This window comes from Sinocyclocheilus rhinocerous, unplaced genomic scaffold (assembly GCF_001515625.1).
Source record: "Sinocyclocheilus rhinocerous isolate Xijiao unplaced genomic scaffold, SAMN03320098_v1.1 scaffold253, whole genome shotgun sequence".
In the NCBI taxonomy this organism is placed as follows: Eukaryota; Metazoa; Chordata; class Actinopteri; order Cypriniformes; family Cyprinidae; genus Sinocyclocheilus; species Sinocyclocheilus rhinocerous.
Genome location: NW_015627238.1, coordinates 577,939 through 595,477, shown reverse-complemented (window position 1 = coordinate 595,477; position 17,539 = coordinate 577,939). Strand labels below are relative to the sequence as shown.

General features: G+C 35.7%; 2 protein-coding genes across 2 annotated transcripts in view; one reads left to right on the top strand and one right to left on the bottom strand.

The window, feature by feature from the left end:
• The window catches only part of pygma (phosphorylase, glycogen, muscle A), an 18,110-nt gene extending 11,343 nt beyond the window's left edge, over positions 1-6,767 (bottom strand). Inside the window, exons 1-4 of the mRNA XM_016532637.1 lie at positions 6,465-6,767; positions 808-909; positions 648-726; positions 356-459 (exon numbers count right to left, since the gene is read on the bottom strand). Coding sequence (XP_016388123.1) covers positions 356-459; positions 648-726; positions 808-909; positions 6,465-6,707 — 528 coding nt within the window. The 5' untranslated portion in view covers positions 6,708-6,767. The remainder of the gene's footprint in view (positions 1-355; positions 460-647; positions 727-807; positions 910-6,464) is intronic.
• A 2,169-nt stretch (positions 6,768-8,936) lies between these two features.
• LOC107723918 (RAS guanyl-releasing protein 2-like) overlaps positions 8,937-17,539 on the top strand; it is a 10,871-nt gene continuing 2,268 nt past the window's right edge. The window contains exons 1-12 of the mRNA XM_016532648.1: positions 8,937-9,063; positions 9,334-9,491; positions 10,588-10,690; positions 10,973-11,029; positions 12,954-13,085; positions 13,402-13,543; positions 13,653-13,826; positions 14,014-14,130; positions 14,441-14,522; positions 15,151-15,262; positions 15,377-15,518; positions 17,065-17,101. Of these exons, the coding sequence (XP_016388134.1) occupies positions 9,422-9,491; positions 10,588-10,690; positions 10,973-11,029; positions 12,954-13,085; positions 13,402-13,543; positions 13,653-13,826; positions 14,014-14,130; positions 14,441-14,522; positions 15,151-15,262; positions 15,377-15,518; positions 17,065-17,101 (1,168 nt within the window). The 5' untranslated portion in view covers positions 8,937-9,063; positions 9,334-9,421. The remainder of the gene's footprint in view (positions 9,064-9,333; positions 9,492-10,587; positions 10,691-10,972; positions 11,030-12,953; positions 13,086-13,401; positions 13,544-13,652; positions 13,827-14,013; positions 14,131-14,440; positions 14,523-15,150; positions 15,263-15,376; positions 15,519-17,064; positions 17,102-17,539) is intronic.

The following is a 17,539-nucleotide window of genomic DNA, read 5'->3' as shown; positions in this document are numbered from 1 at the left end:
ATAAAGTCGTTATTTTTGTTTTCTTTGCGCAAAAAAGTATTCTCGTAGCTTCGTAACTTTACAGTTGAACCACTGATGTCACACGGACTATTTTAATAATTTCCTTACTACCTTTCTGGGCCTTGAACGTGTCAGTTGCGTTGCTGTCCATGGAGGGTCAGAAAGCTCTTGGATTTAATCAAAAATATCTTAATTTGTGTTCCGAAGATGAACGAAGGTCTTACGGGTTTGGAACGACATGAGGGTGAGTAATGACAGAATTTAAATTTTTGGGTGAACTATCCCTTTAAATTAATAGTTTTTTTTTTTGTTTTGTTTTTTATCAAGTCAGACTATTAAAGGTAACTTAAACTACCTGCCAGCCACTGGAGATTTTCTGGTTGAAGATACCAAACTCATAGCGGATGCCATAACCGTAGGCAGCCAGGCCAAGAGAAGCCATAGAGTCCAGGAAGCAAGCTAACAAACAAAAACAGAGAGAGACCAAGGGTGAGTGCATCTTTTCAGAAACAGATTTATCATGCCTTTGAAAAGTTCTATAGCTTTGAAATTTTCAAGAACGGGCTGTTCCAATATTTTCCAGACTTTCGAAAAATCCATACTGAAGATGATGGTTCCTCTTTCAAACCTGAAGTCAGATTACTAACCAGCAAGACGACCAAGGCCTCCATTTCCCAGTCCAGCATCTTCCTCCATCTCCTGCAGCTCCTCCATATCCAGACCCAGCTGAAGCACAATGTATGTAATGAATCAATGGTTTCAAACAATCACCTAAAGCATTACACTGGCTTCATTGTGTAGTCTTACCTGATACATGGCTTCATCACAAGCGTTCTCCAGTGCCAGGTTCACCATAGTGTTCTGCAAGGTACGGCCCATGTAGAACTCCAGGGAGAGGTAGTAAACACGCTAATAGACACAAGAAGGATAATACAGAATATGTCTTTCTTTATTCATTATTTTTTAACATATGCGACCCTGGATCATAAAACCAGTCTTAAGTCACTGGGGTATATTTGTAGCAATAGCCAAAAATACATTGTATGGGTAAAAATTATTGATTTTTCTTTTATGCCAAAAATCATTAGGATATTAAGTAAAGATCATGTTCCATGAAGATATTTTGTAAATTTCCTACTGTAAATATATTAAAACTTAATTTTTGATTAGTAATATGCATTGCTAAGAACTTCATTTAGACAACTTTAAAGGCGATTTTCTCAATATTTTGATTTTTTTTGCAACCTCAGATTCCAGATTTTCAAATAGTTGCATCTCGACCAAATATTGTCAGATCCTAACAAACAATACATCAATGCAAGCTTATTTATTCAGCTTTCAGATCGTGTATAAATCTCAATTTCAAAAAATGGACCCTTATGACTGGTTTTGTGGTCCAAGGTCACATATATATTTATATATATATTGGTTATTACTAGCACATACCATTTAAAAGTACAGACTGTAGCCATTATTTACAGTCATTTGAGCATTTAAAAAAAAACTGAATATTGTCTATGACACTGAAATATTACCTAAAAAAAAGTGAGAGAATGCTGAAATGTTTCCTGGACTATTTTCTACTTTCTTTTGAAATCAACCTCTGCAACATAATAGTGCCACAACTGAAATGTATGCTATTTGCTACGTTTTTCTTATTTCACTTGCTGTTTTTATTATTGTTTTATTTTTATTTTATTATTATTATTTTACATTTATATTTCAGTGCTTTTATTTGCTGGAATAGTAGTGGAAATGTATAGTCTGAATTACAAAATGAAATTGTAGCTGCAATGATGTATCAAAGGTACTATTATGACGCAATTTAATACTACTTTCATTCAAGCTCCTTTCATTCTTTCTCTCTCTCACTGTCTCTCTTCCAGTGCCCTGTTTATTGCATTGTGCCAGTAGAGTCCTGCTGGGCGTGGATCAGTGTGGAGAGCCAATAGCAGGCCAGCAGGTGGGTGGCGGTCAGTGGCCAATGTGGCAGGGTGGGGTTACTGTGTCATAATCACAATAAAGGAAAGGGTCAGTACTTTATTTGCACGCAGAAAACACACCCAAAATCATCATACAAATATCAGTAATTATAAACAGGCAAACCGACAGACATTTCTCACGTTTTCCTTTGAACAGAGATCAGAAAAGATGCGTTATACAGATCAAAGTGTTTTTATTCAGCGCTGCACTGGACGTGCTGCTTGAGAGGATGACATCTGAATGAAGACGCTGCTGCACTGAGCCTTTGGACTCTGAGCATTCAATATATATGATCAATACATGGATTCCCACCAGCAGGTCATTAAGACTGTTCAGCCCAATCAAGCGCTTATTCTCCGTTTCATTTAGCTCCCAGTGATTCATGGGAGTTACCTTATTAGTCAGGATCTCTCCTGTAAAAGGAGCTCATTCACATGAGCACTCGGCTGCTGGTATTAATGAAATCAAACAGACGTCAAATCTTAAGCGTTTGTGACAAGAAAGTGGAAGAGAAGTCATTTTGTGTGTTACGTATTCTGTGTTTGATCATATTCTGGTGTCGGAAAGCCGGTGATAAGATGATATTGGTTATTACGAGTATATAACATTCAAAACTACAGACTGCAGCCATTATTTACAGTCGTCTGTGGATGTTTTTTTTCTTGTCTTTATTCAGAAGACATGTAATCTCATTCAAATTAAATGTCTGCGATGCATATTTTTTCTTCAATGTGTAACTGACTTTTTAATTTTTTACTTTATTCTGAATTTTTTATTTAGTATAATGTGTATTTTTTAAATTTAAAATGTAAATTGAAAAATATTTAATTTAATTTAATAATTAAATTAAAAACAAACATTATATTATATTAAGTATAAACTGTAGAATATTATTGCAAATTATATATTTTTTATTTTTTACTTTTGTTCTTTTTCTCTCTGTTGGCACAGATAACATCCATTCCCCATGCAGAGGGACATCTGGACATCCGGTAAGATTCTGTCATTTATTGTAAGCCACATTCCAGATGAAATGAAGCAGCATGTGAGCAGAGTCCAGGGAGAGCTGTAGGCATGTGTGCTTTTGTAAGGGATTCTCCAGCCTAACAGCTGAAACAGCTGCAAGAGCGGCAGCTCCGGTGCTGATGCTCCACCACAGAAATGCTTGTTAGAGCAGAATATAGCCAGAGCTCCAGGGACCATCCAGACACAGTGACTATTCATAACTGTAATGGGTATCAACCACGTCGACAAAAACAAAAAAAAAAGCCAGTGAAGGAGAGCGAGAGATCTGCTGAAAATACAAATTTATGGGAAACACTTATTGTATCAAAACTAAAAAGTGCTGTCCAAAAGAATCATCCTAGACCGTTGCATAGAAATGATATCACGTCAAGAGGTTTAGTGTTGTTCCAGAAAAAGCACAGAATAGGAACTAAGGTACTAAAGAGCACGTTTTAATGCATAAAATGTTTTACAAAACTAAAGCGCATGCAAACGTCATCACAAATCCCTGAGTCCTGAAATGTTTCCTGGTCTATTTTCTTCTTTATTCTATTAAAAAAAATGTTATTTAATTTAATGAAATGTTAAAAAAAAGTGTAATTATTATTATTTTTAATTAAAATAAATTTATATAGAACTATACAATATTATTGATAATATATTCCACCACATTGGACAAAAAGTGTAACTGAGAATCCTGAAATGTTTCCTGGCCTTTTTTTTTTTTTAATTTTTTTAAATAATTCATTTTAAATTTAATTTAATTAGGTTGTACTATAATATAATACTCCTTTATTCATGCAATTTCTGACAGCCAGAAAATATTAAAGCATTTAGAGATCCATACAAATGTATGAATAAATATACATCCATAAAATGCATTGCATTTAATAACTTGCAATCTGAAGGAAAATAGGAACTAAAAAGCATGCTATAATGCAGTTTACAAAACTATAACGCATGCTAACATCATCCAAAATCCTGAAATGTATATATATATATATATATATAGTAATTTATAGAGTACCTTATTCTATAAATGTAATATTTAATTTAATGTAATGTCATTTTTTATTTAATTTTGTATTTAAATTTAATTTACAGTATGTAGAACTATAGAATGTTATCGATAATAAGTAGTAAAATATAGAATTTGTGTAACTGAGAATTGAATTTTTAACTTTATTTAAAATTTAAAATTTAATTTAAATTATTTTATGTAGTATAATGTTAATTTTTTTTATTTTAAATGTAATTTTTTTTATGAAATGTAATTTATGAAGAACTAAAAATTAAGAAAAATATTTATTTGAATAATTGAATTAGAATTTTCATTAGAATTTTGAAAGTTTCTCACAGCCAGGAAATATTAAAACATCTAGAGATCCATATTGCCATGCGACCCTGGACCATAAAACCAGTCTTAAGTCGCTGGGGTATATTTGTAGCAATAGCCAAAAATACATTGTATGGGTCAAAATTATTGATTTTTCTTTTATGCCAAAAATCATTAGGATATTAAATAAAGATCATGTTGCATGAAGATATTTTGTAAATTTCCTACTGCAAATATATTAAAACTTAATTTTTGATTAGTAATATGCATTGCGAAGAACTTCATTTGGACAACTTTAAAGGCGATTTTCTCAACATTTTGATTTTTTTGCACCCTCAGATTCCAGATTTTCAAATAGTTGTATCTCGGCCAAGTATTGTCCTAACAAACCATACCTGAATGGAAAGCTTATTTATTCAGCTTTCAGCTGATGTATAAATTTCAATTCCGAAATATTGACCCTTATGACTGGTTTTGTGGTTCAGGGTCACATATATTAAAAATACAGCAACATTGTTTACATAATGGTTATATACTTTGAAATATTGATTTAGGGTTACCAAGTCGAGCGCTCCAAGGACCCACCCTCAGCTGGGGAACTATTTTTAGACTTTATTAAAAACTATTTAATACTTCCTGGCAGAGGGATCATTTACACATCGCAGTCTGATACCATCCCTGTTGTAGCCTTTGACATTTTAGGCCTTTCTTTGGTGTTGGGTATGAAAAGCAAGAGAGAGAAAAAGACAGTGGAGGTGAGAGTGGGCGTGTGGCGGCACGATGGGCTGAAACAGACTAGTCAGGGATAGGGGAAGGTCACTGGTGTTATGTAACACTGGCATTTTGACTCCAGCAAAAATAACCAGCAGTGAGGTCGCCAGCAAAGGTTACAGAGTGTGTAATGCTATTCTGTAAAGCAGCTAATGAAGAAGGTCTGAGTGCAGACCAATGTGTCGTACAAGATGTTGAAAACAGTTTAAACTATGAAAAAGATGGCAGTGTCCAGGTAAACCACACACTTCTGCCCACACCAGCCATTTTATAGCATCCCAAAGCTTTGAACTCATGGAACCGGTTTCTCACATCACTTCTGCAGTCACATTTCGAAGTAAACAGTCATGAGCCTCATTGGAGCTTTTAATGATCAAGTCCAGGTTTATTGCTGATGTCCACCTACAGAAAAAGAAGCCGAATGGAACTCTCTGAAGAAGTCCAGGTCATTTTGCTTATGATATTTCCTGTAAAAAGGTTTGTATAGTCTTATGTAACTCTTATTATAAGGCTGAATTATATGTTACTTCTTCCTCCATATATGTTTCTACAGTGACCTTTCTTTTAGGGAGCAACTTTTGACCTTTATATCCTAGACACCTCCAGGGATTTCAGGCTGGACTGGAGAGGAAAAGGTCAGGGATGCTGAGCTGTGGTTTCATCACCCATCATCAGACTCCGATTGTGATGCCCTGAATACTGACACATTCTTTTTATACGGTTTCTGCTGCTTGGTCGTTTTAATATTTATAAATATAACAAATGTCCCTCTAGTTACATTTCAATTAAATATGCTTTGAAATAGATCATAAAATAGATGTTAATATGATAATATTGTGTCATTAGTTCCTTTATTATTTAAAGAAGAAAAATCGCCAGCATAATCATCAAAATTCAAGATGCTTTATGAATGCACATGACAGAGAGCAATAAACTGGAGATGCATTATTGTGCTAGTAATGTAAAGCTCATGCTATTGATCATCTTAAATGCTCATTCATGTTCCCCAAGTTGAGATCTGTATGTTAATGCTAGTTGAAATCATTGCAAAAATTATATTTGACTATCAAAGCCGTGCTAAAGTTGACCCATAAGTGAATACTGATTTTTAAAAATACTTTGCATAGGGTGCTGATCCCAGTTTACCTGAAGAGTTCTCGGGTCACAAAAGGTCAACAATGCTGTGCTCAAGCAGGGAATCGCTACTGCAACCGTCTTCGAGTGTACAAATGGCATGAAATGTTATTAGAGCTTCATTGACTCGTGTAGTTATTAATTGCATACAAAAAATGTATTCTGTTTTGGTGCAGTCGTCTCATGCATGGACTTGCTTTTATTTTGGTGCAACCTCAAACATGCACGAACTTACTTTGGGGTCTTTCTCGTAATAACTCTGCTGTGTTCTGATCCATCTGCCTACCAAGTGGTCTCTGACTGTGTGCGCGAGCGCAAAGTAATAATCCCGTTTGGTGGATACGTTCCTGTCCTTCACCAGCGTGAAATGCAGATGGCGATTATAGTTTTTCTTTAGGTCTGCCACATTCTCCACACCGGCGAGCCCCTTCACAGAAATCTGCTTTTTCCTGTCGTGGTCTGACAGTGGTTTAGACATGGTGACAGTAGTCTCGTCTTGGGTTCAAGTAAGAGAGTAAACACCAGACCGCACGCGACAGCACCCATATAACACTGACAGCGGTCTGCCACATTCTCCACACCGGCGAGCCCCTTCACAGAAATCTGCTTTTTCCTGTCGTGGTCTGACAGTGGTTTAGACATGGTGACAGTAGTCTCGTCTTGGGTTCAAGTTCAGACCGCACGCGACAGCACCCATATAACACTGACAGTTGTCCTTATTTAAAGTTCACATCATGAATATTAATTAGTGGGCGGGGTCGGTGCAGCCATCCGCCAATTAAGTTTTCAGTAAGGTAACTGCTTTATGAAAATGAGGATACTGGTGTTTTATTTTTTACGCGATTGATAAATATGTATAGTAGAAGTGAAAATTAATTATGAATAAACGTATTTTAAGTTGAACTACAACTCCAATAATCCAGAAGTCTCTCGAGCCAGAGACATTAATAGCCGCAATGACCCAACTAAAAGGCCATGATATTTGAACGGCATCAACAGCTGTGCACCACACATGAATCCTCAATCTTGTTTAAATTAATATGCATTTCAATTATGAAATGTTTTGCAAACTTAATAGACAGTTTATTCAATAGAGAATTGCAGACCCAGATTCTAAGCTAACCCGTGGGAGCAACAAATCACATTTTGTACACGTTAAAACACATTACACATTATTATATTATATAGGCTAATGCATATCAGGTCATTTCATATTCATTCATTTTACTAAAAATATCGTGCTTTTTTTCTTTTTTTTTTAAAGAGAATGGTATTTTTTTTTCTCTGCAGACCCCCTGCAGTACCTGAGTAAATCCTTTAAAGCAGAACGGATAAGATGTGCCATTTTTTGTAAAGATTCATTAGCCCCCTACACTGCAAAATAATAAAAAATTGTATCTGTTCTTATTAGATATTTTTGCCTTATTTTCTCGATTTTTTTTTAAACCAGATAAATCTATTAATTGAGACTTGAATCTTCGCTATAAATTAGCCAAGATCTGCTTTAATGGCCCAGATCTTACTTAATTTGTTATATTTACACTAAATATAATGTTAATTTACACTTACATTCAAGATAAATATGAGACAGGACAACATAATATTGATAATAATAGGATTTTTTTTTTTTCAGTCTGAATATTTTCATACCCTAATCACAATCATATTTAAATTTGATTTCAAATTAACTAACACTAGTTTCTCTTTATTCCATCAAGTTCAGGATTTTAACTTTGTTGAAACATTGCTTTCAAAATGTATTCAATGAAAGCTGTTTTGATTATTTCCAATAAAACTGATAATTTGACAGTTCAGTTTTAATATCAATTCAAGCTTCAGTAATAGCCAGAGTGAGAAATTAAAGTGTGTGACACTATGTGGCCACTGAGGGGAGCCAACACAACTGTTCAATTTCACATTGCTCACACCCTCAGCAGTGAGGATTGTGGACACACTGGACACTTTTGTGTCCATGCTTTATAAAAACAGTTCTGTGATGCTCTGATTTACCATTAAAGCAAACAAAGTCACATGCAGAGTTATCATTAAATGAAGCAAAATTTCATAAGCTAGAATGTTTTCATCAATTATTAAATAATTTTCTATTATATATAGATATAGATAGATAGATAATATATACAGTATTTCTTGTTTCTTATTTATAAAATTAAAGTTACATTTAATTTAGAAGCAAAATTTCATAAGCTATGATCATTTGTTTTAAAATAACATATTTATACGTGTGTCTAAATGTGAGCCAAAATCATCACAATTAAAAGAACCAAAGACTTAAACTACTTCAGTCTGTGTGCATTGAATTAATTTAATTCAAGAGTTTCACAATTTGAGTTGAATTACTGAAATAAATGAACTTTTCCACGACATTCTAATTTATTGAGATGCACCTGTATGTTCTCTGAAACATGACTTAGCATCTTATACAGTTTTGGTTCTCAACTAAGTTTGTCTTTAGATATTTTTAGACATTTGGATATTTTTACTGGAACCAATACAAAAATTAATTAAGAATTTAGTTGTAACTACATTTTTTTTTTCTCTTTACATTTTTTTCTCACCCTTTGTCCTCCACCCCTTTTTGTTGTGAATGTGACAAAAAAAGTCTCGAAACATTATGAACAGGAAATGCAACAGCTGTAAATTTCTCAACTGACAGGAAACTGAGTCTACAGGCAGCTGTACTCAGAGTGAACCCCAGTGAGGCCCTCTGTGGTTTTCAGTACATGGGTAGAGAGGCTCCACTGAAGCCCAGCGTTCATTAGCACTTCTGTTTTCAAAGATGATCACTGTTTGACCATTGATGCCGGATTCAACTGGTAAGTTCCTTTGAAAATCTTTCTAAGGCTTATTTTTTCTTCTACTGTTCTCTGAAAACGGTTCCTATGGATCTCTGATTTTTTTTTTCTTTTCTTTTATGCACCTTGTTTTTCTCCGCATGAGTCTTGTCCACTGTATTATCCATGTGTGACTAGGATTTGTCTGCTTTTGATGAAAATGAAAAACCAGTGACACCTCTCACATCTGAACCATTCTCTGCTTTATTGATTCTGTTTCCTTTGCCGCGCATGGCGTTGTCTCGTTTTCAGACTGAAAAAGAGAGGGATCAAAGAGAGGAGTGGAAAATTAAGTGGGGGGGAGAAGGAGGGGCTGTGGAGAACAGTGAAGTAGAAAGGGATGGAGAGCGTTTCATCGGATCAGTCAGCCAGCGTGGATGAGCTGGTGGAAGCCTGCATCAAAGCCTTTGGTCAGTGGTCATATTTGCTTCCTCCTTCTCTTGTGTAAACCCTCTGATCAGCCAGTCGGAACAACACTGACTTGTTCAACTGTATGCATTTGTGTCTGTTTCTTGATATTCTTCAAACCTCTTCAGTGTTTCTCATGTTAATTTCTCTAGCTCGGGGGTCTTCAATTTTTTTCAAGCCAATTCGACTCCCTGGTGGATAGAGAAATGGAGCACTGTTACTATAAAATGTAATATTTTTGGCCTGACTTATAATAGTGTGCATTTAGTAAAAAATAAATGTGTTTTACATAATATGCTTTCATTGCAAAGCCATTAAATGATTCATTATTTAATTTTACTTGATACATTTTAACGTGGGAAAGACAAAGATATTTTTTAGCTGAACTTTAGCTTTGGACTCTTGGTTGAAGTTGCTGTCAAACGATTAATCGCATCCAAAATAAAAGTTTTTGTTTACATAATATATATATATATGTACAGTGTACTGTATATTTATTATGTATATATAAAAACACACATGCATGTATATATTTCAGAAAAATATGTTATGCTTATATATCACCATCTTCAAGAATCATGAAAAATAATGTGTTTTTTGAACATTAAAGCATGTCAACATATTCTGTTACACCAAATACACAAAATAATGATCTTTAAAAAAGCATCATATGACCCCTTTAAGCTAACTGAGACTTGTTATAGCACTTGCATATCATTGCTCTTTTGTTGAGTCATTACTTACTTATTGGATAAAAGCATCTGCTAAATGACTAAATATAAATGTAAATGTATTAAATATATTTATATAGAATATAAATTATATGGATATAAATATATACATTTAAAAGCATGTAAATATTTTAAATATATATACTGTATATGTGTGTGTATTTATATATACATAATAAATATACACAGTACACACACATATAAACTAAAACTTATTTTGGATGCAATTAATTGCGATTAATCATTTGACAGCACTAATAAACATATATATACATTTTCAAACTGAGCATTAAATGAAAGTCATAGGCTAATAGATTCATGGTAATTAATGTGCAAATGTCTGTCTGGTTTTCTATCTTCTTCGCAGACAATGAAGGCGTTCTGAAGGAGCCATCTCTCGTGCGAATGTTTCTTACCATGCATCCCTGGTACCTGTCATCCAGTGACCTAGCTAAGAAACTCCTGCACAAGTATCCTCCTTCAGCAGACCTGTCACATTATACTTTCTCAGGACTCTGTATTTCGAAAAACTAGCATTAATGTCAAATACCTGAAAAGAAATACAAGTCTTTGTACATTTAATTTCAGAGGTGACAGGCCAGCTTTTTTACTTGACATTTAGCACTTAGTACATGCGGTCATGGGTGGGGTTTGTCATTTATAGAGAGGGCTGACTGCATCACAAACTGTTTCCATCACTCTCCTAACAGCCGATAATAGTAATGAAGTGAGCTACCTTGACAGTATTACAGGTCTCAGGAACAGGATTGTTCTGCAATTTGCCAGTCTCAGATTTGTCACCTTGTCAAGTAGGTTAAAAAGCCATTTGTTCACCTATTTATTTATTTTTTATAATAACTATACATATACTACATGGCTAAAAGCTTGAAGACATCCAAGGTTCGGCTGTTTCAGATAAACCCATTAGTAACAGGTGCATGAAATCAAGTACAGAATACAGCCGTAAATCATATTCAAAGCTTTATAATAGAGTGGCACCTACCTTTTCTCTTTCAGTATCACAATACCCCTCCAAAGGGCTTTAAATGGGCTTTTTCATGCGACTCTTAACCTTGGGTTATCATATTTTTAAACCCTGCTTTAAAAGCAATGTTTCACAAGGGGGTTAGCACTGCTTTTGACCCTGTGTTACGAAACTCAGTATGAAACGATGAGGTGTTAGATTAGAACAAAGTCCCTTTCAAAGCCTATTTTAGGCATCCAAGACCAAGTCCTATCTACATGAATGGGGAAATCCTGAAATCTCAAAAACTGCTTGCCACGCTTACATTTAAAGGGACAGTTTACCCAAAAATACATACTTTGCATTTTGGTTGAGAATGAAAATCGGATACCAAATTGACGTTGACGTAATGATGGATTTTGGTTACACAACCTAAAAACAACAAATATCAATGTCAGCTGACGTCGGTATTGGGCATCAAATTGACATTAGATGTTGAATTGACATTGAATTTTGGTCACCCGACGTCGCAACCGAAATGTAACCAAATATCAACGTCTTATGACGTTGTGTGCCTGCTGGGGTTGAACACAAAAGAAGATATTTGGAAGAATGTTGGTAACCAAATGTTGACGGTAGCCATTGACTTCCATAGTGTTTTTTTGTCAATGGCTACTGTCAGCTGTTTGGTTACCAACATGGATGAGCTATCTCTTTAAATAAAATATTTCAAATCAACAACAAAATCTAACATGAACTTTCTCATAAATGTTGCGCATTAAAAAAGCTTTTATTTCAGGCTGGACTAGCCAATGCACATGTGCAGTCCTAAGTTTCTAACTGTTTCTATAGCAACTTGAACTTCTAACGGCAGTGATCCGATAACCTTTCCAATTGGCTATTGGATGTTTTATTTAGAATGCAGGACTTATTTCGCCATATTGCAAGTTGCACTTTAACCTATTTGTGGTAATATGAGTGCACAAACAACCCATAAACGGAATAGCTTTTGCCTCAATAAATGTTCATGGACAGTGGAGTCAAAAAAATGTAAGTGCTGTAATTTGAGAGAACATATGTGACAGAAAACATGTTAACTGGAAGAAGAAGGCCATTTAATGGTCCAAAACCATTATTTAAACACGCTGCATGCTGTGTTCACCCAATCAGTGATATTGACATTCGCAGCTTGCAAATTTCCTTAGGGGCCATTCACACAGAACACGTTTTTGCGTTTAAAAATGTGAGATGCAGGGCAGTGGAATGGAAAAAATGCATGGTATTGAGACTTCAGTGGCACGTTTTTAGATTGCAGTGTCAAAGTGAGATGCTGCAGAAGATGTGATATGTAAGCGGAGTGTTCAAAGACGTCCATCTAGTGCATGTTAACATAAAAAAACTGGAAAAGCAGCAAAACCGTGTTATGTGTGAACGCCCCCTTAAGGAGAACTCCCTATTAATGTAAAATGCATGCATTTTGAAATGTATGCATTTATGCAGACCTATTTCACACTCAAAAGCATCTATGGCTGTGGTGTCCACATACTATTTGGCCATGCAGTGCATATTTCTTGTAAAGATGTGGATGCTTTTTGTCATAAGGCAACTGGGTTGTATCACAGAGGTGTATTGTGAATTCACATAAAGCAGTTGAGGCAAGACTATTCACCGAAAATACTCATCCTACTGATGTCTTGCCTAGACCTGTTTCATGCACAGCTACTCTGTGTCATAGCTCTCTCTGTCTTCCATCTCCTTTTCTCTGTCAGGTACTGGATATCTGAGTTCCCAGCTGAGTTTGACCTGAACCCCGCTCTGGCTGAGCAGATCCGCGGTCTGAAAGAGCGACTGGAGCAGAATGGAGATGTGAGGCGAAGTCTGCTCATCGACATAGACAGCATGTGAGTCACAGGGGCACAGAACTCACCCAAACCGCTGCTCCTTTGATACAGAGGGCTGGAGAAAGTGGGGGGATAGTGTACTGAACATCACAAACAAGCTGCATGCCTGAGATACTCAAACAGCTAGAAGTTCACGACATTCTAATTTATTGAGATGCACCTGTATGTATGTATATATTAATAACTTAATAGATCTAGAGTGTCATGTCACTGACCTGTTGATATAATCCAATATAATAGAAAAAGTTGCGTACTTAATATTTAGGCATACGGGACAAGGAACAGAAATACAATGTTTTGTTTGTTTTGCCTGTAGTCCATCTTACGAATGGCGACGTCAACTGGATGAAACTGTCCAGAAAAAACGCAAGACCTCTCTTCTTTTTGACCACCTGGATGCTTCCACCCTGGCTGAACACCTAACGTATATGGAGTACAAATCATTTTGCAAAATTCTGGTAAGTCTCTTAATTTATAGATGCAGTATTTAGTCGTGTCTTTGTGCTCGTAATAGCATGACCTCGAGTCTGAGTTCATATTGCAAATGAAAAATCTGTTCCCCCTCAGTTCCAGGACTACCACAGTTTCGTGATGCACGGCTGCACGGTGGATAATCCCATTCTGGAGCGTTTCATTACTCTGTTTAACAGTGTTTCCCAGTGGATCCAGATCATGGTTCTCAGTAAGCCTACAGCTCAGCAGAGAGCCACTGTCATCAGTGAATTCATCAAAGTGGCCCAGGTTAATCCAACTCGCTCGCTCGCCTATATTTAAGACATGTAATCTGTTTACAGCGGGGTCCAAAAGTCTCAGACCACATTGAAGATCTGGGGATTCAGAATCTAATTTAAAACTGAAAAAAAAGTTTTAGGATTTTGAAATGAATATATACATATTGTACTGTATATGTGTGTGTGTGTGTGTGTAGAGGCTGCTGCAGCTGCAGAACTTCAATACACTGATGGCTGTAGTGGGTGGGCTCAGCAATAGCTCCATTGCTAGACTCAAGGATACGCAGGCACTCATCGGCAGCGAGACACGCAAGGTGAGGACTGCCAGAGAGCTGCTTTGTAAACACCTCAAATACTGGCAAGAAAAACAAACAGCTGTAACACTCCAACTCTGGCTATGAGAGATAAGATTCTTAAAGTCCACTTTTCAGTAGATGGATTGAGTGCCATTTTCATACTCTGCAAGATTGCTCAGAAATATCAATACTCGAGTCAAGTGCTCTGTTATCAGGCAACCAAACATGAGCAGGAATATCTTGTACCCATGTACCGAAATCCCCTTTCCTCATATTTCGACTGCACCAGGCTTCAGCCTAACCGATGTTCTCCTCTGCGTTTAATCAGGTCTTTGATGGATTGGTGGAGCTGGTCACCTCCTCTGGAAACTACAGCCGCTATCGTCAGCGCTTCTCAGAATGTTTGATGAGTGAGTCATTAAATCTTTCACTCAATCAATTTGTTCAAAAACGCTGATTCATTAAAAAAATTAAATAAGGGACTTATCTTTCTAACACACTGATTCATTCAGGAGTTAAACAATTGACTGGCCTTATGAATGCAACACTGAATCGTTCACTCAACTGATTCATTCAAAAAACTCATTGAATCAGGAATGAAACAAGTGACTGACCTTATGTGTGAGTCATTACGTAAATCATTCACTCAGCCGATTTGTTCAAAAACATTGATTCATTCAAAAAATCATACAAGTGACTGACCTTATGAGTGAGTCATTGAATCATTCACTCAATCGGTTTGTTCAAAAACAAAAAGGAATGTAACCTTGAAACATGAAGCTACTTAATTCTGCTTTTAGTTTGCAAATATTTTCATTACTGGAGCAAATGTAAGTTATGTGATAACTTTTTGTTTATAGACTGGCTTATTAAAAGAAATCTCATATTTACAATCATGCCATTGTGCTGAACAACAAATAATGAACAATACTGTTGTGTGTGATATTGCACAAATTTGACAAGAATTCCAGAAAAGCGTGCAATAAATTAACTTGTGGTGAAAGAGAACTAATTGTAAGATGTCTTGCTTTCAGTCAGTGTTCCAAAATTTCGACACTGATAGCGATGGCTACATTTCCCAAGGAGAGTTTGAGATCATCAGGAGCAATTTCCCTTACCTCGGCAAATTTGATGAACTGGACCAAAACCAGTGGGTTTGTCAAGACATCTGTCCAGTCTATCTGGAGTAATTATTTTCCCTCATTTGTCAAAGTCTACACTACAGTAAAGGTCTCATCTTTCTCTTTTTCATTTTCACTCCCAGGGACTGTAAAATTAGCCGTGAGGAGATGATTGAGTACTTCACAAAGGCGAGCTCCTTACAGAACTGTAAGATGGGTTTTGTTCACACGTTTACAGAGACGAGCAGCGTCAAGCCTTCATTTTGTCGGCACTGCTCTCGTTTGGTGAGTGCACGTTTTATTTGGGGCTCAGTCTCTTTATCTTCATCTTCAACATGATGACAACCCACACAAAAGATGAAATAAGATCTTTTCAGCATCATGAAAAACAGACATCCAGATCTGTATTTATTTCAAAAAGCACAGATGCACATAATGCCTATTTTATTATCACTCGTAAGCCAGATCATATTTACGGCTTGCATTCGTTCATATTTGACTCTGCTGTCAGAGGTTCATAGTGCTTGTGCTGTTTTCAGTGCGAGTGCAGCAGGGTTGTGTTTAAGGGTCTGTCTGTGGGAAAGATGTTATGTTTACAGTTGGTAGTTGGGTGTAGATCGTAACCACTTCCTATTTTCTAATTTCCTGTCGAGGTCCACCCAAGCAGAGAGCCTGTTTTCCTTTTTCTTCAGTGTTTTTGTTGAACCAGTATTTTTGAAAAGCTTTTTCAATGTAATTAAATTTAAGGTACACTCAAGCCAAGTTTTTATTACAAAATTACACATTTTTTATTACAAAATTGCTTTTTTTACATGTAAAATAATTAAGTAGTTTTTGTCCACTCACATGAAATAGTGTAAATAATAAAGTTTGGGACCAGTAAGATTTTTTATTTAATTATATACAGTGTATATATATATATGGGCCATTCTACAGAAAAGCATTTAAGTATTCAAATCTTAGATGTTTACTAAGATCCTTCTATTATCTATCGAAACCCACAATAATATTTAAAATATTAGTAAGCTTAATATATATATAAAATCATCATTTATTGGCTACTTTCAATTGGGAGGTGGCTGTCCCGAACCCTAAGCCCTAAATTTGAACTAATGGAAATTATATTGAAATAATTGTTGTATTTTTTTCCATTGTTGTTTTTAAAAGTATCTTTTTGATTCTTTTAAAAAGTGAAGTTAAAAAAAAAATGTTTTATTTGTAAATTATGAAACTTTATGTAAAAAAAAAATTAAAGCCACTTAATATAAAGTGGGACCAAAAATGTGTCCCGAATTTTTCATATCACTACCGAAACTGTGTATGTTTTAGTCCATTGGCCAAGACTGATTTGAACAAAACCCATAAATTTATGATCAGGAAATATTCCTGTGTCCCCCTCTCTCATAGCTACAATGTGCGAGTAGATAGGTCTCATCATTTTAAGGTAAAGGTGTTCAAAAGTCTGAATAATCTGTGTGTAACTTTAAGGAACATCACTACCGAACACCTTTTTTTCTGCAGCGAAGCACACTTTTTGGGAGTTATTTCATACAGTGGGTACGGAAAGTATTCAGACCCCCTTAAATTTTTCACTCTTTGTTATATTTGTCATCATTGTTTCAGTATTTACCAAAGGGAACACATAATCCTCATATTTGGGGGAAATAAACAAAATTTTAGTACAGTTATGCATTGTTTTTTGTATTTTAGTATGTTTTAGTAGCATTTAGTTAAAATTCTCTAATGTGATCCAAAATCCATTTAAAAAATGTTCCATGTTTTTCTTATATTCTCTCATTGTGAATTATTTAATGTATGCTAATTCTTGCAGATATGGGGATTTTACAAACAGCGATGCAAATGCAAAGGTATGAAACCAAATGTAGACCTTAAAGGGTTAGTTCACCCAAAAATTAGCTCATAAATTACTCACCCTCAAGTCATCCTAGGTGTATATGACTTTCTTCTTTCAGACGAATCCAGTCGGAGTTATATTAAAAATGGTTTTTGATCTTTCAAGCTGTTTAATGGCAGTCAGCGGGTGTTGCAGTGCATCAGTCCAAAAGAAGTGAAATAAAAAGCACCCATCCATAAACAAAGTGTCTCACACAGCTCTGGGGGGTGAACAAAGGCCTCCTGTAGCGAATCGATGCGTTTTTGTAAGAAAAATATCCATTTTAAAATGTAATAATCAATTTAATCTAGCTTGTGCTCACTGTTGTAAACGGAAACAGTTCTGGGCGGATGACGTATGAGGTCGGAATGCGCTCAAAAGTGACGAACGTGGAAGCGCAGGGGAGAGATCT